The sequence below is a fragment of the Pavona decussata genome, unplaced genomic scaffold (genome assembly GCF_977016875.1).
Source record: "Pavona decussata unplaced genomic scaffold, jaPavDecu1.1 SCAFFOLD_207, whole genome shotgun sequence".
In the NCBI taxonomy this organism is placed as follows: Eukaryota; Metazoa; Cnidaria; class Anthozoa; order Scleractinia; family Agariciidae; genus Pavona; species Pavona decussata.
The window spans coordinates 2639381-2661171 of NW_028145612.1; the positions used below are offsets into that span (position 1 = coordinate 2639381).

The 21791-nt window shown below is 38.2% G+C and overlaps 3 protein-coding genes across 4 annotated transcripts in view; all 3 read right to left on the reverse strand.

Moving 5' to 3' along the window:
- Positions 1-763: 763 nt before the first annotated feature.
- LOC146460898 (transcription factor MafK-like) lies at positions 764-4033 on the reverse strand. Its single transcript, XM_085087830.1, has one exon. It carries the CDS (start codon positions 3948-3950, stop codon positions 3372-3374), a length of 579 nt encoding a protein of 192 aa, XP_084943956.1. The 5' UTR covers positions 3951-4033; the 3' UTR covers positions 764-3371.
- A 662-nt stretch (positions 4034-4695) lies between these two features.
- Positions 4696-6214, reverse strand: LOC146460899 (uncharacterized). The gene has a single exon (XM_085087831.1). The coding sequence runs from the start codon at positions 6201-6203 to the stop codon at positions 5529-5531; it is 675 nt and encodes a 224-aa protein (XP_084943957.1). The 5' UTR covers positions 6204-6214; the 3' UTR covers positions 4696-5528.
- Positions 6215-7716: 1502 nt separating this feature from the next.
- LOC146460900 (uncharacterized) overlaps positions 7717-21791 on the reverse strand; it is a 40920-nt gene continuing 26845 nt past the window's right edge. For both annotated transcript variants that reach the window (XM_085087647.1, XM_085087648.1), the window contains exons 15-28: positions 21542-21632; positions 20595-20697; positions 20093-20142; positions 17000-17138; positions 16398-16501; positions 14989-15091; positions 14289-14442; positions 13403-13469; positions 12680-12746; positions 11942-12030; positions 10701-10827; positions 10102-10143; positions 9847-9912; positions 7717-9556 (exon numbers count right to left, since the gene is read on the reverse strand). In XM_085087647.1, the coding sequence (XP_084943773.1) occupies positions 9419-9556; positions 9847-9912; positions 10102-10143; positions 10701-10827; positions 11942-12030; positions 12680-12746; positions 13403-13469; positions 14289-14442; positions 14989-15091; positions 16398-16501; positions 17000-17138; positions 20093-20142; positions 20595-20697; positions 21542-21632 (1340 nt within the window). In that variant the 3' untranslated portion in view covers positions 7717-9418. The remainder of the gene's footprint in view (positions 9557-9846; positions 9913-10101; positions 10144-10700; positions 10828-11941; positions 12031-12679; positions 12747-13402; positions 13470-14288; positions 14443-14988; positions 15092-16397; positions 16502-16999; positions 17139-20092; positions 20143-20594; positions 20698-21541; positions 21633-21791) is intronic.

A 21791-nucleotide genomic window follows, 5' to 3' on the forward strand; every position in this document is an offset into this window, starting at 1 on the left:
TTTTTTTTTTTTAGCTCCTGAGCCTAACGTGGGGTGGGGGTGACGGGGAGCGAGAGTTTCACTATGAAACCCAGCGGGCAAATGGTACGTCCGATGTTACATGGATTGGCGTCATTAATTATTGACTTTCGCCGTCTTGGAGTTCTCAATTCCTGTAAAGGCGGCTTCACAAGGCGACAAACACGAATTGAAAAGTCTTAGTTGGGAAACTCCTGCTTTCGCATATTGCAACATGGCATTTCATTCGAGCGTCTTGTCGCAAGGCATGCACATGTAAAATAATCAACATTTGGGGACGTAAAGATGAGGTCAATCAGATCAGCTGTTATGACTTCCCCCGCTTTCTTTCCTGACGCTTTGAAGAATTACTTTTTACCACTCGATTTCTTACTTTTCTTTTCGCATGACTTGTTCATCTCAAGTAGTTTAAGACCTGGGTTAAGGCCGGGGAAAAATGGTTTATTCAAGATATCGTTAACCCTATGTAGACCAGACTTTTTTGGCTTTTAGGGCCCAGGGGAGGGGGCGTTCGCCTCTCCCCTCAGAAACTTCGTGAGTATAAAAGGTATGACAATGAGAATTAGTGGATAGAGAGAACTTTGAATGGTGTTTCATTTCTGGTCCACAATGGGAAGTGATGCGGCCATCTTGTATCCGCCATCTTGGATTTCTTGATTTCTCTCAAACCTCAGAAAACTACTGGAATGGACCGAAATGCAATCAAAATGAAACGAAAAAAAAGGAAATGATATAAAACATGAAATTCACTTTACTTCAATTTAATTTCATCTATTCTAACCCTTACCTTTACCTACCAGACCAAATTGTTTCCAGTCAAGTGTCTGAAAGGTCACGAAGTTTCGTGACATAACACAAATTAAAGGGTTAACAACGCGAATAACATTGAATCAAAAATTGTTGGATAGAAAGGTCTCGTGATCCTTAATATTTCTAAGCACAATAATCTTTCAAGTCACATACGAGGTGATCGTTTTCCTGGAAACAGCAAATATTTGACGATTTCTCGAAAAACATCAAACAAATACGCTTTCCTAATGAAGATTAAATATCCCAACTCCTTCACGACTAATTGTCCACTGTTCCCTTAAAATAATTTATTAGGACAAAAGTCATTTCTCAGTCCATGGTGCTTTAAAAGCATTATCATTTAAAAGCAAGACGCCTGGAGGTGTTTGCGCAGGATGTTTTGGTACTCGGTCGATGTAAGCATTAGCTTTTATAATTTCAATGGCTATCCACAGTCACAATCTGTTTAAACGTGCAAATATACAAAAATGCAATTGTAAACACCCATTTCAGTATTAAAAACAGTGTTACTTGTACTGCCTCCAAATAAATGGTAACAGAAAGGGGTTGGTAGAAAGAGTAACACTTCTTTACTGTTGCGTCAAATTGCACAAAAATGACTCACTCCGTTCTAATATACCCACTCGACTCAAGACCGCCAAAAGGACTCTTACTTTACATGCAGCTTTATATCACTGTCGGGGATAAACTAGTTATTGCTTTGTGGCTAAGTGCCAACGTATGAATATTTGAAGAGGAGAAACCACACAAACTAAACTCAACAAAATTATTTTCCAGCTATATAAATTGAACAGTAACAACAACAAACTCAACTGATATAGCATGGACCATATTCATATCAAGTTTTGGCTGGAAAATTCCGTCGAGCCAGTGATGATTTGTGATCGCTTTGCGATGTCGTCGAAGCGTAATTTCTTCGCCGTGAATTCTTGAATCTCCGCTGTTCAATTTGTCGAGTACTCCTTAGAAGTAATTCTTTCGAATGGTTTGTTTTCTTTCTGAAAATGTCATATTAGAGGCTTGAAAATTTACTCGTAAACAAGAATGTCCGCCATTTTGATATTTATTTATGGACGTCTGGGCCATAGGTGAGACAAAAACTTTACTTTCTAGTCCCCACTAAGACCTACAGACGATAGATTCTGATTGATCAGTCTTTGTTTAAGACAATTGGAACAAACATATCTCTTCTGACTGGAGAAGAGGGTTTAGTCCAGGCTTTAGGAATAAATTCGTATCCAATTTTTGTCTTATATGAAAAATGAACACGACCGAAACCTCAATACTTTGTTTAAAAAAGAAACGGTGTAGTCTTACTTAGAAGCCAGCCACCCCCCTCCCCCCCCTCCCTTTAACCCTATCTAGACCGTTAAAGAGTGGGGGAAGGAGGGAGAGGGTTGATTCTGCCCGCGGCGGCTTTAAACCTGAATGACTTTTTCAGTAGTGTTTGCGCTTACATCATAATACTAAGGGGATTTTTAAACAATTTATCTGGGAACAATTTAATGTGGTCGGCTAGTGTTCATTGACTGATGTTACCATGGCTATCAATTTTGACAGGCCGGTATTTTAGAAAATGAAAATCCCATTCTCAAATGACGAAAAATTACTTTTCGTACGGTGACTGTTTAATTTTTAGCACATATTAGTGTTGCTGTAGTAGTTTTGATTACTTTTCGGGCAATTTAGGGCTTTCCTGAAGTTTTGGGGAAATCCAGAAATCCAAGATGGCGGATTCAAGATGGCCACCATCATTTATCACGTGTCATTGACATAGCCTTAATATTCGCGAAGTCGGGGGAAATGGGGGGGGGGGGGGGGGGGAGGTTTCGGAATCCCCGTTCCCCGTTTCCCAGCCCGGTCTAGATAGGGTTGAGAACGGTGTACTATGGTTCCATGTAATTTTTAACACTGCTCGGTTGGATTCAGTTTCCAGTGATCAACCACAGCAGGCCACGAACCGATTTGAATCTCCTCTCCCACCACAGAACTCAATTTTGCATTGAACCCTCAAACATATTAGTAACAATGGCTCCTCTATTCCTCTGACATAAGTATCGTCAGCTCGCATTATGTTCAGTAGCGACGGAAACTGTCTGCGCAAACAGGCGGAAATAGTATAGAAGACTTGACTTTGTTAGCTCTTTGTTGGGAAAAAAGAGTAACGAAAAACGTAAAAAAACGAAACAATATTCAAAAATTTTTTTTTTTTTTTGGTGGGGGGGGTGGGGGGGGGGGGGCTAGGCAAGTCCTCCTCGTAGGATAATTGCAAATGGCGTGATAGCTATTCCCACAAATTTATCACTGATTTCCCCACCATTCCCCCAAAAACCAACGCGAAATGATCGCCCAGTTATTTAATATATTGCATTAGATAACGAAAACGTGTGAGCGATGGAAAACTGCCTGTTAAAAACAAAATGTCTATCACCGTCTCTGTAAGGCAAAAGAGCCCACCATGAACATTTCACAGGGTAAAAATGAGCTTACCAATTATCCTACATACAGCAAATAAACACAAGTCAATAGTTCTCACCACGAAGCTATGCATTATTGAAGGTAGTTCCAAGTTCCTTTTGAAGTTGTAGACATTTCGATCTGTAGTAATCTCTTTGCTTGAGAACCTTTTCTAGCTCCACTTTTGTAGTAGATACCTCCTGCTCCAAGGTCACATTTTCTTCCGCCATTTTAGCTTTTTTCTCGGTGCATTTCAATCGACATTTTAAAGCATATTTGCGATTCTTGAGAATTCGTCTCCTTTTCTTGATCTTTTCAGCTTGTGATTTTGAAATGCCTTGAATATGGTTGTTGAGCTCTTTAGTGGTCATCTTTTCCAGTTTCTTGTCGCTCAAAGCAGGAAAACATTCTGAATCAGAGAGATGGCAAGTCTTGTTATGACATCGTTTGGACGCTGACTTTCGCTTTGGTTTGCTTCCGGCTTTTATGCGCGACAGTACATTTTTCTTGAATTTACCAAGGTCTTTCAGAGTCTCCGAGCCTTTAACATTTTTTTCGTCAAACAGTCGCAAGGTGTTATCGAACGACAGCGAAGGACTAGTATGTACTGGGAAGTTGAGAGGTAGATCCTCTTCTGTAGAGAAAATATAATCATCACACGCCATATCTGAGAACCTTGCAGATGGTAATGTTTCGAAAGTGAAAGCTTTTCTTTGAATAATTAGGTCAAAGATCGCGGAGCTTTTGAAAAGGGGGAACCCCCACACTTTGAATTGAATGGATCCGTATGACGTCATTTTTCAAGATAAACGAGCCGCTGTTGTGTCTGACGTTATAGAAAGGATATTAATATTAATGCTGTCATTGATAGCTCTACCCTTGTGAACTTCAGCAACAAGGCTTTTCGAAGTTTTTAAATATCTCAGAGTCATACAAATGTGTAACATGCTTTACTGCATGATATTGCACTTGGCGTCGATATTACTGACCCTTACTGTGCTACAACGAGAACTTCGAAATCTAAACGCACTGAAGCTTATAGCAAGTAGCTAGACTTCAGTCTATTAAACAGTACCTTATATGAATGAAGATGAGTGTTGGCGAACCACTCAAACATCGATCGAAGGGAGTTAAAGAATGAGAATTGTCGTTGCTTTTCGTATTTGAAAACGTAATGTATTTATGCGCCAAGAAAGCGAGGAGTCATTACTGCCAACAATCAACTCATCGAACTTCCTAATGGTGTTTGGAGATAATAGTATATCAATAAAAATACCACTGTACGATGGAGAGCGATAGAGGATTTTTGAGTGCAAGAAAAAACCGGCTTAAACGTTGATGCCTGAAGGAACAAAAGATTTAGGAACCCCATTTTGAGATATTTCGCTTCATGAAGTTAGAAACAGAAGCCTGGTTCCTCAGCGAAGTTGCGAGTAAGCACTTCTCCGCGTTTAATTCGTTTTAAGTTACATCACCGCTATCATTTGAGCTTGTTTCTTGAGTTTTAGGAATAATTTATTGATCTTAGGTACTATTATTACTGAGCTTGCTAACCGCTAACCCTCCCCTCGTGGGTTTCCCTCAATTCCCGGCGGTCACGGGCGGTAATGTAGCCAGTGAGTTTCCTCCTTCTCATCAGGATTTGATAGGCTTCATTGATAGACGTCTTACATAGCCAGGTGAAATTCGATTTCGAAGATCGCTTGGGAAATTGACAGCAACCTATATTTGTGGTTTCACTTTCCAGTGCCCGGGCGTGGCTCATACACCAGTTTCAGAGCTTCTCACTGATGACAAAACATGCGGTCTACATTTCTCATAACACTAAAGTTGGTGAAAGTATTGTATATTTTCTATAGCAATGAAAGTTTAAACGGCAAGACCTTCACGAAATAGCTACTAATGATAAGCATTAGCTACAACAAGCAATTGTTTGACAATTTATGCTTCTTTGCTTGATACCCTAGTGAAGCAGCTACTGTAGTAACGAAAGAGTCTCTCAGATAGTTCGCTGATGAAACAAAACTGTTATGACTTCAAAGAAGTCCTTTGACGCAGTCTTGGCGATCTTATCTTAGCTAAGATAAACTAAAATGTACAGGGATTTCACAACAACCATGCAGAGCTTCGTTCACAATTCATGGTAATCTGTTCCACTGTGGGTCTCCCTAAGAAACGTAGGTTGTACAGTATGCCGGAACGATTTGCCATAAAGTGGATCACACAAAATATAGTAGAATACTTTAAGAAGCAAAATGACCTGATTCCAGGGAGAAGTCTTTAGGCACCAAGTGTTCCAGCGTGAATTGGGCCCTTTTGCATTCAGATCGCAGCTGAAGGTATTTGCGCTTGTAGGTATCTCTCTCCTTTGTAATTTTTCCCAGTTTCTGTCTGTTTTCGTCCAGTTGCCTCCTTAGAATGTTAGTTTCGTTTATAAGATCCTCCTGCAACTGCATTCGTCGCTTGCGGCAGGTCAAAGCGTAGCCTCTATTTTTCAGGTTACGTCGCCTTCGTCGTATCTTTGCAGCTTCATCGTGCGACATGCAGCGGAGAATTTTATTGAGCTCCTGAACTCGAAGATTCTTTATTTCTTCGTCGCGGATTTCTTCAATACACAGTGGAGTGCCTGGATTGGAAATGGTCTCTTCGTCAAAGCCCTCGTCGTCCTTCGCCCTTCCGTTGAAAAGATCTGTTACATCTTCGTTCGAATCATTTAAGAATTCACCAAACAGTAAATTATCGCCTAACCATGGTGTATCGGCGATATTTACTTTTTCAAAGAAATCGTGATCATTTAAGAAATCATCATCCATACCTGTTTCGAGGAAAAGTAACAAAGTAAAGCACCTTATAACACGCGTAGGTGTCGGAGAGTAGAAGAAGTGAATGTCTTTGATGGAAAACAATCCAAATTGCATTTAATCCGAGCTTAGCAATGCAAGGGAAAAATCCCTTCCGACGGGGAAACCCCAGTAACCAAACACGCTGGATTATTGGATATTGGAACTCATTGACGTTATGTCACCTGTCCTTTTCTGAGAAATCAGCTGTCAAAACATGGCTTTGACGGCCTTTCAATTTCAAAATAGCACCTAGTAAGGTGAATTCCAAAAGGTTTTAATCCGCTTCTTTCCACGGTCTTCGTCGTTACTTGTCATAAAGCTCTGAAGTTTCATGGTGCTTGCACAAATATATTAAAAATATTATTGAGATGCAAAGTCGCCGCGGGCAGAATTCCCCCGCCCCCCTCCCCCTCTGGTTGTGTCTCGAGGCAAAGATGAGTGGAACCTGCCCTAATAAAGCCTGATTATAAGGCTTTTCTAAGACGAAGGGGGAGGGGAGGGAAGAAAAGGAGTTCATACCCCGCTCAGCCCCTCGAAATGCGGCCTGTCCCGAAAACGACTGGTAGTTACATTAAACAGAAACTTTTAGGCAAACCGAAGACTACTACAAAGTTCAATAAGGTGACCCAAAGATAGACTTCCACAAGATAAACTTCAATTTAACCTAGACCGGGGGAGGGGGTGGGGTGGGGGCGGAATCTGCCCAGCGACTTTGCACCTTAATAACTTATTTAATATTTGAGCAAATGCCATAATAATAATAATAATAATAATAATAATAATAATAATAATAATAATAATAATAATAATAATAATAATAATAATAATAATCGAATATTTATACAGGATAACCCTTTAGTATAGAATACTGTTATCAACGGGGTCCTGTTGACTAAGAATTAAAAACTTACAAATAAGAATAACTAAAATATGTAAAAGCAAAACATGCACTAATTTAGAACTACAGTAAAAATTTACAGGTAAAAATCGTCAAGGCTTTCCTGAATAAAAATGTTTCTCAAACTTAAACGCAAAGAATTAAATATCAAGGCACGATGAAACTTCAGAACTTTATCAGAAATTTATCTGGGAATAATTTCTTCATGTGGTCGGTTTGTGTTTGCGTTGACTGTAACGTTACCATGGCATGTTTTATAGGCAGTTTTTTCAGAAAATGAAAAATCTCTTTTTAAAATGAAGAAAAATTACGTTAATTGTCACGTCACATGACGTCATCAATTACCGCTGTGGACCTCAAATGAAACATGATTGAACGTACTATCAATAATCAAGTCTCACTGTCATAACTTTGATGGTTGTGAAGTTATGTAGGGGGTCGGAATCCGGGTCGGATATCTGACTTAATTTTACAACAGCATCTTTATTACCACTTTGAAACTTTCGATAGTGTGTTCGGAAACATAGCATAAGGAACTAACTTAAGTTTTATTGACACACAAGGGCAACTGGGGGTAAAGTCATTTAGAGCCAAAAAAAAAAAAAAATTAGCAAGGCGTATAGAAAGCATTAATAACTACACCGAAAAACATCTTTTAAACATAAAATATGTATCACCAAGAAACGAATGACAGATTATGTTGGTTTATTTATTTATCATATTTTCTCTGAGTCATAAGTTAAGAATATTGTCCTATTCTGTACATTTACTGTAATTTCCATCTTATTCTTGCTTTTTCTTTCCATATAATATTTTAAGGTTTTTTATCTATCTACCTTTAATTTGCCTCCATCAAAATTGATGATTCTTGCAAATCGGTCAGCGGTAATAAAACATCCTGAGTTATTGATTCTTTAGCTTGCTGCATAGGATGAGTCAAAAATTGTATAATTTAGCACTATTTTTAGGGTAAAAAAATTATAATCTAGCACTCCTTGCATTTACGCTAAGTATTGGAGCTGTATATCCCATGCATCAGGAATTTAGCAGTAAACAACACGTATACATGTTTAGCCTTGACTGTGTGGTGAGAGAAGGGCTCGTATTGGAGTCCACTTTGTTCAGATTTCATCACCTCTCCGTCAACTATGTATCTCAACAACATCTCTATACATCTGTAGACAACAGTTGGTGCGTTTTTAATTCGAGAAGAACAAGTTCTCTTCATTCCTTTGTAATGGATAGCAAATCAGACAGTGGTTGAAGCGAGTAACAGAAAAGTTAAGTAAAGGAAGTAAGATTCATTTAAAATTCAAAGGCCTTTATCATGATGATTTTCCCCCTTTGGGTTCAAAACTGGGCTAGTATTAAAAGATAGTACCTTTCCTCGTAACCAACATGCTTCTACACCACCAAATTAGCTGATGCTATTCCGATGTTTCCTGACTACTCATAAAGAATCTAATAAAGTATTTTTCCACAAATTTTACACATTGTCTTTGGTTTTCTTCTGATTAGTGGACTGTCATTTGTGCTTAAAGTAATACTAATAATAGAGACATTTAGCACCAGGCTTTTCGGCAAAAACCTCAGACGGCGAACGGCTAGAGATCACGTGACAAGGCTCTGGCGTTACGTTTTCGGGTTTCAAGGTGCGTTTTAAACGTGCAGAGGTAGGTTTTCACGTAAGTCATTTACCCCAGCGATTTGTGTCGTTAGGTACTTTTCAATTTTCTGAAACGTAAAAATGTCAGATTTGTATGTAGCAAGTCTTTATGTTGATGTTTAGGTGTAAACTAACGCGAAAGAGCGAACATGGAGCTTTATGTTGCTGTATGAAAAACAGCACTACTGCTGTTCGCAAATTCAATATGGCGGCCACTTCAAGTGATCGGTGTAGCTAAAGCGGTAGACGCCATAAACGTCAAACGCCAAACGCCTAACCTGAAACTGCCGTTTCCAGTTTGCCGTGAACGCAAAACCCTGGTGCTAAATTTTTCTAATAACTGCCCTCGACTTAGAAAGAACGCACTCCTAATGCAGATCAGACTCGAGATTGTATAGGACAACGTATGAATGCATCTTGGGAAACGTATCTGGCGTTCCCCCCGGATATTTGAAGGGGCGGATGACATCATCGCCAACTTGGCAAAGGAGAGAGAGAGGCGGGGATCGAGATCATCGAACACACTACCTAATCTTTGATTATTACTAGTACTAATAATAGGTGGCGTAGCCTCATTAACATAACAGCAAAAGCCAACGCTTTCTCGCTCAGATAGCACCTACACTGTAGACTTGATGCTGTAGACATAGAGGTAGGGGTTATTTAGAGAGATCTAATTATAAAGCAGGTTATTTTTTAATGCTCAACTCCAACACGCAGACTGCGTTATACTGATGTAGAAGTATTTTGTTTGTTTTTCCTGTTGTAGTTTGTTACGGAAAGTCTTGTCAGCAAACACTTCCTCTCTGTATTGTTCCTGCTTTTATGGTTTCCGTTCCTTCGGGAATCCTTCATTTTGCTTTTCTAAATAACAAAATAAAATAGAAGATATAACCCAGAAGCCGTAAGGAAGCAGAAGCAAGCTTATAGAGATACAATCATATGCCATTGTTTACCATGGTGTTTATTGTGGGTTCAGTTTAAAACCTGTGGGTCATGAAAAGTTTTCACTGTTCAAACTTTAGCTAGCCAGCATGACTTTACCACTTTCACTATACCATACCGCAAAAGATAGTTAACACTTTTGCGAATACAAATGATCTCCTTCACCAACAGACAAAGATGTCTCCGATTATTCAAGGTTTGTTTCTTACCTTTTCGTTTTTTAGGCTTGACTCAATAGAATAACGATTCTTTACTGCCTTGATTGATCCCCGCACCTGAAAGAACAGCATACACATTAGCAGATCATTGTTCACACTAGTCGGTAATGACATGACCGGTGACACGAAACTAGCGCCATTGTTGCAATCTATGTCACTGAATAAACAACCACCTTCAATTTTCATGTTAAAGTCGATATGAGAAAATTTACTGTGAATCATGTAAACGTGAACAGTAAATCTCACCTCGCTACTTCCAATACATTGGAACAGAAAAATAAAAGCACCCTGTCAATGCAAAAATATATAATAAGGAACTGCACTGAATTTGAAAATTCATAACTTTTACTCTTCTCAATACAAGTATTATTTTCTAATATAAAAGTTTCAAGCTTCAAAATTTCGAAATATTTTTGGCCAACCAGATGTCAAGGATATTTCGGCGAACTTTCTTTCCTTTCATATGGTGAAGATCTTCCAACATTCAGGTAACAGAAGTCAATTTAATGTGAAATTTTGGCGAGGAAAAATAAAAAAAAAACTCCATTTCGACAATGAGAAATGGGAGCGTTGAACATGCCGTTAATGGAACATTAGCCGATCATCTCAATGATTTAGTCTTAACTCCAGCTGGCGTCGTGTAGTTTTTTGTGCATTGTGTAAGGTAGCATTGATTTATTGTGTAGCGTAGACAGTGTAGTGATTAACTGCGTGGTTTTTTTTTTTTTGTTTGTTTGTTTGTTTTTTTAACAAGTGAAACAGCTTCGGTAGTTGTTCTCGGGAGATTCAACTCTTTCCCATCTGTTTCTGACTAAATTATTAAAATGTATAAGTGAATTACATACCTGAAGGGAGGAAAGCACTACAAAAGCGTACAGAAATGGACGGTTTTTTGTTACTACTGCCAGTAAACCAAAAACCCAGCACAGGCCAAGAAGCGGAAACAGCACTATCACTGTTTTGAGAGCGGCACTAGGAGAAAAAATCAATTTAAGGACGGTGCCTCCTAATACATATATATTTTTGCACAGTTTATGACTGTGCGGGAAAAGCAGATCTTAGCATGGGCTACTGGAATCCAGAAAGAAAATTCGGGGTTGCGGGGCGTTTCTGAGAGATAAGTAAGCAACAATTATTCTATAAGGCAGTAAAATACAAAGCAATGTATGGCGGTTTTATTTTCTAAATTGAAGCTTTATTACCCCTGAAAATGCATGGTTACCCCCAATTTTCTTTTTGGATACCAAGAGCACTTGCTAAGTTCTGCTTTCTCTGCATAGATTTAAACAGCGGTCCCGTATTAGTAGGCACCACCTATAGGAAACACGAGTGTCTCCAGATGCACAGAACGTATTCGCAGTAACAAAAGTAGGCACCATCATTAAGTTTCTTATTACACTCGTCTTGCCTATATATCTGCGGTTCATTTCACACAAAACGTTACTGGTAAAAAAAACATGTAAATATTGTTAGGAAAGGTCAATAATATTTCTGCCGGACACTGCTTTTCATCTGGATAAACTTTTTGCTGGGAACACAACACACATTTAATTTCAGCCGCGTCGAACATGGAATTCAAAGTCCAAAACGTTTGGTTTTTTGACATTCATCTCTCTGATTTTTTGCTAGTTTTCCTGGGTTCCGAATTAAATTCAATAGAACTGAAATATATGACATAAATTGGGCCCATGAAAGGAAACAAAGCAAAAACAAGAACAAAAGAAAACAAAAACAAAGAAGAGAAGCAATATTTTCACATTTCTATGCTTCAAATTAAGAGAAAAAATGCAGCAAATCTATTCATAGAAAGATAACTTCCCTTTTTTTTTTCAATTATAAAAATTAACTCCACAAAAGTCCACATAATACGTGCGTTATGCGACCTGCACCTACTGTGTAAACACCACAATTCATGATATATGAATGAGGTCAGCTTAGTATAGACAGTACAAAAGTGATCATGAGAAATAAAACACGTATCAATAATAAGCGAAAGGAATAATTATCATTTTTTTTTAATTTAGTGATGGATGGTTGTTATTCATGAAGATAATTAAAGCGAAGTATTTCTCGCCATTTCACTCACGCGAATTTTTTGTTTTCCCTTGGTGTCAGCGGATTTCCCTTTAAAGAGACACGAACAACTACAACAGCTATCAAAACTGCAAGGTTGATCTAAAATGAAGAGAAACAAAAAGTAAATATAGCAATTTCATTCCATTGTGCTTTTCCTAATGGTCTTTATTGCATGGCTGAAAAGACCGGTAAAACGGATCTAATATTAAAGAGACCCAGCATACACCAAGTTACTTGTAAGAATCAAAAATAAAACCTAGCGATAGCTAAGTTGGTTTGTGTACCATTTACCTAGGCATGATAGTGGTACAGTCCATTTCCACGAATCTGCTTCCGTTTATGAGTGAGTTGAAATTCAAATCAAAAATATAATTACTTTGGTGATCGTTTTAGTTGGCGACTTCAGAAAGCCATCTGGGTCTCAATGGAAGCGACTTTGTTTAAATACAAGCCTCTCTGCTTTTTATATGTAAACGAAAACTAGTTACCATAAGAACGTCATAATCTACATATGAAAAGCAGTGAGGTTTGTATAAAAGAAAAAGAGTCACCCCAGCCTCGCTTACAATCCAGGGCCAGGTCACTAAGCCTGGCACAGCAACACAAGATTATCACAATGATTATCACGTGGACACCATTTCTTGGTATAAATTACGCATCCGACGCTTAGCCATCCTGCGTTTTTATTTGCATGTTCCCTATACCATAGAGTGTTAATTAATTTTATTAGTTCTTTATCCGGCCTTACCAAAGCTATGATTATGACAGGTGAAATGAATGCCCAAATGAAATCTCCTTCGAGACTCAGCCAGCATCTAGAAATTGAGACAGGAAAAGGTTAGAGCAACATGATACACAAATTTACACGGTTGTTGTTGCTGTTATTACTTTTTTTCAAGGTAAAAAATAAGGCGATAAAACATAGTGACTTCAAATTCTTTCCCTGGCACCATGTTCAACAATAAAAAGGTGATATGTTAATTATTGTTATATAGGTCAAATACAGTTGCATGTAAGTTAAATTCTTTGAGAGCCAATGAAAAAAAGAAACAAAGAAACAAAGGTTTTCATATTTCATTGTAAACATCAGCTAGTTGTTTGGTATTACATTTTACTTAAATGCAGTGAATGTAATCCCTTACAAGTAGACTCCTTGAGTTAAAGACTCCAAGATGTATTATGTGCTGGAAATAAAACGTTCTACATATGCATGTTAGTGACTGATTAAACAGGAAGGATCCCTAGCCACCTAAACGTATAGTGTCTATTCAGTTATCCTAGAGAAGGCAAGGAAAAACAAAAAGGTTTTTCCTATTACTAACGACCAAAAGAATAGCTAAAACTCACAACAATTTAAACTGTGAGTTTTGCATTCACCAGGTAATCCAATCAAACCATGTTGAAAAACCTAATGGTAATAAAGAAAATAAAAGATAAAACAAAGAAACCATACAAAAGCCTAAGTACATACAGTTCTGATCCGGTGTATCCATTTAAGTGGACGCTCACTGATATTATCACTATGACAGCTGGTATTCCTGTCATAAAAACAGAAAACGATGATTAGCATAATTGCGTCTTAGAAGTGAATATCCAGCGTATTGACTCATTTGTTTGTTTGCTTCTGATCCTCAAAAATTTAGTAAAACTGAAATGGCAACTAGGCAAAACAAACGAAAAACGTTTGAGATATATATTTCGCTGTAATTTGGCCATTACATCATGGCTGACCATTTTTAGAGTATGAAGCTGCAATAACCATGGGAAGATTATTATTTCTTGTGTAAACTACGGGCTCGTAAGTGGGGTGAAATCGTCCATACCCAACGTAACCTTTCCTATTCTGTGCAGGGAGAGGGAGAGTCCTGCCGAACTAGTTCATTTGTGGACACAATGAATTCAGTATTGGCCGTTTTGAAGGGACTGGCCGTAGTTTACAGATTGTTCGAATTGCGTCATATCACAAAATTAACCCCATCACCAAAAAGATCACATAGACATTAATAAGTTTACCTAGTTTGGTTATGTTTCATTGCGATGTAACCAGGCCGTCGCCTGTCAAAAGTCGCCCAAATCCATACAAAGTCTAATTTTTCCAATTTTTGAAAGCCTATATACATGGAAAACCATACATGGTTGCAATTAAACGACAGGACCTCAAACTTGATAAACTGACTAATTTTAATGTGATCTTTATTGTGATGGACTCCAATATCTGGTTAAATAAAAATTTCAAAACTCGTCCCCAGCAGGAGCCCAGTCTCCGTTTGAACTTTGGAACGGGCAATCCAGTTTATCGAGGCTGAATTTTTATTGTATTAAATAGTATTGAAGAAAACAAATAAGTTGAAACATACCCCATCCTAGTGCAAAGTAATGAAGCATTCGAATACGTTGCGCACTGAACACGGAGACAATTTTCGTGAACAAGTGAAACGCTTCCATGCACATCCAGGAGAATGATGCTGTGAAAAAGTAGTGCAGCATAATAGCTACAGCTATGCAGACATTCTAAAAAGGAAAATCAAAAGTAAAGTGAGTTCAGGCGTGTGGAGACGTTAGATTTTTGTAGACAAGTTATTTAAAAAGATCACTCTTAGACGGGTTATCCAGACATTGGGTAATTCATTCGTTCGTTCGAATGTTCGTTCAATCGTTCGTTCGTTCGCTCGCTCGTTCGTTCGTTCGTTCGTTCGTTCGTTCATTCATTCATTCATTCAACCAATGTTCCATTTGACTACCCATTCTTTGTCTCCTTTTTTTGTTTATTTTCTTTTCCAGTAAGCTGTTGTAATCATAACCAAATGTCAAAAATACAGTCCTTAAAACGATATCCGATGTCATGAAATCCAAGTACTAAAAGTCAACGTTACAAATTAAGTAATGAAAAATGTACATATGAAACATGTAATGAAACATGAATTCATCAACCCAGTCACTTACACTACATATAGTCGTACGCATTTTTCCATAACAGAGGGTATTTGAAGTTTAAGTATAATTTCTAACATTAGAAATACTACTACTGATTAGTATAACAAAGTATGCAATTCTCACCTTAATGTAGGTTGCCTCAATACCAGCAATAAATACTAATTGTGCAGCGGCTAACGCAATACATAGATTTAGATGGATTCGGTATCGCACTGCCGATAAACTCCTGTAAACAAAGGCAACAAACAAAGGGAAACTGGAAACTTGCTTGTAATGTGCAAAATACCTGTAAAATACCTGTAAACTAGCTGGTGAGCCTAGCTTGCTGGTCTCACAAAAGCTAAGCGTATTTTCACAATAAACTGCTTTCAAACTGCTATCGTAATGCACATGTGTGTATCGTGCAGAAAATGACTGACTTACTCACAGACGGGAGAAAGTGAGTTGTTGATAACAAAACTGCCGCGCTTGTTATTGACAACTAAAGTAGTTTTTGCTTTTGAAAAGGAAAACTACAGTCGAACCTGTATATAACGGCCCTGTATTAAGCGGCCAGTTTTCAAAGTCCCGATTGTTTGCTCATATAAAAGCTGCATTTGTTACCTGTATTAGGAGGCCGGCCGCGGCCACCCTGTAGCAGTCCTATGTTTGTCTTTCTTTGTTATTTTTACCTGTATTAAGCGGCCACCCTTGAATGGAAACTAGGCCATATGTTATTTTATGCGGTATTTTATTGTGTTTAAAATGCGATCCAGCATCACTATAAAGAATAACACGTACAAAGCTACTGTAAGCTGCTGCTCGGCCGTTTAATATCGTTAACGCTTTTCAGATATCCACAATGTGTTAAAGTACAGTACCATACCACGAACGCTAAAAGAAATTTGCTTTGAATATGGTTCACTCTTTAGCAAGAAATTCCTCTTTAATTAGCTTGTTCTTCAGCCATGTAACATTTAAAATTGAGCGTAACAACTATGAAATGACTGAATGAGATATTTTGTTGTGAACTGTAAGTCATAGAAATAGAGCACTGTCTACCGTATTAGAGTAGAGGACAATTTTTTGCATAGTACTTTTACACAATGTCACGTACATTATACCGTTAAGTTACAAGTTGGCACTGAACTTTTTTTAAAATATTGGTCCCTTGAAAGAGTGTTGATTGTCCTATTGTTTCCTTGCATGAACTGTTTTTGTACGATATGCCATTAATATTGACATTAGGCAACGCTCAGTGAGTATTTTTAGTGATCCTGTATTAAGCGGCCACCTGTATTAAGTCCCGAGGGTGGCCGTTATATGCAGGTTCGACTGTACTTTGTTGATGTTTTGTCATTGACAACCAAAGAGTTATCGGAAAGAGCTTCCGTCGTCTGCGGAAGCCCTAAATTTCACAATAAAGAGTTCTGCAAATGAATTCTCTGAAACACTTTATCCACAATGACTGAAGCATTCGGTTATCAGGAGCTAAGGATGACACAAAACAAATGAAATTTAGTTTTGTTTTTATTTTGTAAACTGTTACAAACCTGACACACGCGAAGGTAAATATACATGCGGCAAGACAGACGAGAGTAACACCACAACCAATTTTAGTAATGAGGTCCAATGCTATCCTTTCACCCTTGGATAACTAAAGAACAAAATCGTCATACAGTTGAATTAGGTTCTGCATTAGTTTTTTTCACACGCTTTGTATGCTAATCTAAATCTAATTGAAAAATAAAAAATAATTGAAAACGATATTTCTCGAAGATTCAAACGCAAAACTGTGAACGTATGAATTTAGAAGACAGGGAGACTTCTGTCAGAAACTTCATTTTTTGTTCTTTTAAAAGTATGTTTAGTTCAACAAATGAACAATAGTACTCAGTCGAAATCAGCTAAAAAGAATTGACCTTCCAGGTGCCCTCCATAGCTCAGTGTTAGCGCATTACACTGACTAGTGGTGGGTTTGGGGCAATGTGACAGATGTCTGACATTCATTTTTCGTTTTGTTGCTGGCAACGTTTGGTGACCATAACTTGTTTATATAAGAACCTCACCAACTTCCATCTATCGTAAAAACTCCTCCATTTTATATTAAACTACATTTATGTTGTTATTTTATTGGCACGGAAATTATTCGTACCTGATTACGAAGTGAATCTTTCTGGTAATCAATAAGAACAGCAAAACTTGTGAAGTGGTCTGTTAAACAAGTTGTGTAATGTTTCTTATGACCTTGTACTAACGTCATCCCTTTACTAGACCAGGTTGGACGGTTGGAGCTGCGTGGAAAAGACCAACAAAGCAACCTTTCTGTTAACTAACTCATTCAAATTAAGCAGCTAGCATCAAGAGCCGATAAGAAAAAGAAACAAAGAAACAAAGGTTTTCATATTTCATTGTAAACATCAACTATTTGTTTGATATTACATTTACTGAAATACAGTGAATTTAATCCCTTACAAGTAGACTCCTTTAGTTAAAGACTCCAAGATGCTTTATGTGCTGGAAATAAAACGTTCTACATATGCATGCTAGTGACTGATTAAGCAGGAAGGATCCCAAGCACCTAATAATTAATAATTTCAAGTTGGCGTCCAGGAGCCTTTTGGCATTTTTTTCGTCGGCAAAATTTATCCGCGATCTTGAATAACCGTAAACATGATTGCCTAATTTATCAACATCGCATACGTAGCAGTTTGGCGTCGCTAAGAATTCATCTCATCTCGAGATAGGCATTCTTCTACAACATGAAACGCAAGAAAGAGAAAACTTAGATAAAACTTAGCCTCACCTAGACCGGGCTTACTTTTTACTTTATGGCGGATGCCGACCCCAACTACACAGCCCCCTCCATAACTTCGCAACCAATAGAAGCTATGATATTAAGGCTTATGACCTCGCTTGGAGTCCTGGAACTCTAGCTACGTCTCGCATTATGGAGTACCTGTGAGCTATTTTCCTTCAATTATCGGTTGTTAGCCATCACCCGTAATTACAACTACCAGCCTTGTAATCATTTCCGTCTTGTACGCATAATTGCGTAAAATTGCGTAAAATTGTGTCCCTTTTCATTTGCCCAGCCACTTGTTAGTACTCAATTTAGCGTTAAGTGTTGCTGTTGTGATTGATTGATTGATTGATTGATTGATTTAGTTATTTAATTGTCTTTATCCAAATCTGGGGGGAGGATTCTGCCCGTGCTTAACTTATTAAATATTTGCGCAAACGCCATGAAACTTGAGGACGTTTTCAAAAATTTAACAGGCTAAACTATGATGTGGTCGAGTACTGTTCATTTACTTTGATTTTGCCATGGAAACCAATTTTTGACAGGCGAGTTTTTTCAGAAATCGGAAAATCCCTTTTGTAAATGAAGAATAGTTATTTTTCTTACTGTAACCTTTGTGTTTTTAGCTCATGTTAGTGTTGATTTTATTGGTTTTTTTATTACTCTTCGTTTAATTTCGGCGCATTCCTAAAGTTTTGGGGAAAATCCAGAAATGCAAGATGGCGGATCCAAGATGGCTGCGATTTGACAGTCATTGCGTAATTGTTACATCATGCTACGTCACCACTTTCACGTTGCGGACCTCAAAGGAAACTTATTGGACGTATCTATCTATCCCCTGAAACTATTCTCTCCTAATTTTCATAGCTTCTATAGTTGCAAAGTTGAGGAGGGACACCTCTTCCCCCCGGTCCCAAAAGACAAAAAAAACAACAACAACACGGTCTACATGGGGTTAAAGGGACACAGTCACCTGGTGCACATGCGCATTAGATACCATTTCTTAGCTGATTTGCATATCACACTTCATCACAAGTCTCGCGCTGAGAAGCGCATCCTTTGAAAAATATAAACAAACCTTGTCGAGTCGACGAAGTATTTGCCAGTCAAAATTATTAATGTGATTATAGACCTAATGTCATTTTAAAACGCTCATTTTCTTGATACCATGGAGAATTTACTGATGGACTTGTCCCGGGAAAGTCACGTCAACGAATACCTCTGAAGTCGAAGAATCATTTAATCGTTTATTTCGGTATCCGGTCGGGTGAAACATTATCTTAGCTGTTTCTACGTTTCACAGTGTTTGCATGAGAAGCAAATTGAGTTCAAATATTAGAGAATATGTCAATTTTAAAACGTAGCGAATCGACTGAACTGCAGTGTAGCGAAACGACTTTGTAGCGAAACTACCGGTAAGCTTCATTTCTGCTTTCAATCATATATTTTGCTTTCACTATAATTTCGTTTCCACAACTTCTCCGTTATCTAAATTTAGGAACCAAACGCATGTCGTTGCAAGAACGCTTCCTCGACCCGTAGAAAACAAGGTTCTACTGGAGGTTTTCCTTGTCGAAGAGATAATCGACTGTGTACCGAAGCTTGTCTTCGTCTGAGCTCAAAACCAAGCAGCCCTGACGCGTAGTTCGAATCGTTTACGAAGATTCCCACCGCACGAACCTTTCGCCAGGTTGAGAAAATGTAATTTTCCAAATATATATGATGGTGATTTGTTCTCCAATGTTTTTGATTGATTTCTCTCGTTATTTTAGTCAACGCAGGCGATTTCTTCCGCCCGGTGCCTTCACGTTTCCCACCTCTTCTTTTCATGTTCCGTTGGAGACGCGATCCATACTGTTTTTAACCAAATATGATAAAATAGTATCATAGGATGAGCAAAAGCATACTCGGAAACAGTTTTCCAGTAAAAGATTGAAAATCCAATAAAACACTGGGAAGATTGAAGCGGATTTCTAGATGCCGACGCGTACTTTTGATTTCGGGTTGAGGTGGACGCTTTTCAAAATTGACAAAAACTAGCGTCCAGGTCAGCGCGGTCACAAAGGTGACTGTGTCCCTTTAAGGCGTCATCGAAAAACATGCACCACTTCTATTTATAAGTGTCATTAGCATGGCACAGATAAGCTGCAGGGGTTTCCCCGAAAATCATTGACACCTGCGCTTAGACCAGGAGAAGCCCAAGAATAAGACAAATGTCTCAAGTCTCAAGCGAGCGAATTGGGTGTGTGGAGCAACAGTGTTAGTCAACTTTTTCGTGATCGCGATTTCATAAGACCGACTGCGCAGGTTTAACATTTTTTTTTTCCTGGAAGGCTTTTATACGGTGATCTGCAGTGTTAAATCAAAAACCATGTGACCCACATGCCTCAAATACTTTTTATTTTCATGCCATTTTTAAATAATAGTTGCGCAGAAGACACTTACCTAGAGGAGCGGTTTAGGAACACGCACTTTGTCGATGATGGGTCGGCACTCTAGAGAAATTTTCGAAAAGTTATAGTTATCGAAGTGAATGTATGAAGTAATCATAAATATTTGTCCAATGAAAGTCTGACAGCAAAGTGATGTTAGCAACTTAAACAGCTGCGTAGAAGCCCGGGACAAAAAGAGGTTTCGTGGAATGGGATTCCAACACTGGTTGGTATTATCTTATGTGTGGGAATAACAAGCCTTTTGCCAAATGCCGTTCTCATGGGGAAATTCAGGAAGTTAGGGAAAAGTAAATTATCAGTCACATCGCAGGTTTAATTCAGCTGGTTGTATAAGGGCTCTTTTGCGTTCAGCAAAAATACAATCAATGCGTCAAACCCGTCAATTATACCTTTGAAAGGTATTCAAATCCGATATAGGGTGATACCAAGTAATGGGAAATCTTATGTTTTCAACAATGATACCGCCAAGAAGCATAATCAGTACAGTAATTTACCATAATTCGAAAGCTTATAGTTGCGTTGTCTTGAAGAGCATTTATGTTTCCCTCCGTGTTCATAGCTACCACGGAAACTATCGGAGATTGCAATGACGAAGACCTAAAATTAAAAAAAAAAATTAACGAGAAAAAATACATCAGCCAATAAACGAGAAAGCGAGAAGAAACATTTATGAACAATCCTTGTTCTCATTGTCCGCCCTAGACTTCTTCGGAGTAAATGTCCAACTCGTCGCTTACGCTTCTCAACTTGGCTGAAGAGTTGAACTCTTGTTTAGTCTATGCCTTGCCAAACGAAACTTTCTTTACATAAATTATTGGTGTAACAAACGACTGTGTGAATGTAATGAAAAGTATTTAAACAATTATTTATTATATGCGTAAACTTTCAATGAGCTCTATTTGACGAGATCACGTGTTAATGTGAACAGTGTGAAGACATGTGAGAGAAAATAATGGCGTTATATTTGCTTTATATTAAACTCTTAAAGCGGTTTCCAATAGGCCATGTCCGAGTTACTGTGAACCTCACTATGAAAGTGAGGCTAAGTGCAAAACTTTTCATATGGAAATTAGTTTTGTTTGCATATGAATGAAAACTTATTTTCATGACAAAATCTTTGCACGTAGCCTCGCTTTCATAATGAGGTTCAAAGCAACTCGGAAATGGTCTATTGAGTGTAGTAAAACCAAAACCAAAGTAATAATTCTGGCCAATCGCAGCAGATGTCAACAAACCAGCGAGCCAATCAGAATTCGAAGCAAATACATGTAACTGGCGCCAAGCGCGGGAAAACGCATGCGGCGAAAACACGATTGGTTTTGGTTTGGATTCCAATGGTTGAGAAAGTGGCGCAAGTTTTGTTAAGTAAAGCAAAACCAAAGCGAACGCGAAATTACTTTCGAAACTCAATTGAAAACCGCTCTATAGTCCTAAGACTGACCCATTTGAGTTTGATGTATCCAAATGTAATCCTTCTGTTCTATTGCAGAGACGCTCGAACATAAACACGTATGTGAATATCCCCAGTCGGCCTACAAAATAAAACAGAAAAAATGTTGTGAGCCTTTCTACTAAAATATACTCGCTTGCATAAAATGCCCGTGAAACTTTCTTGTGAATTAATGTCCAAAGAACTCTACTAAAATTGGTATGCACCACAGAGACATAAACCATGGTGTAATCACAACTGA

Coding starts and splice junctions, on each gene's coding strand:
- LOC146460898 (XM_085087830.1), bottom strand. CDS start 3,950: ATGGCGTGTGATGATTATATTTTCTCTACAGAAGAGGATCTACCTCTC.
- LOC146460899 (XM_085087831.1), bottom strand. CDS start 6,203: ATGCAATTTGGATTGTTTTCCATCAAAGACATTCACTTCTTCTACTCT.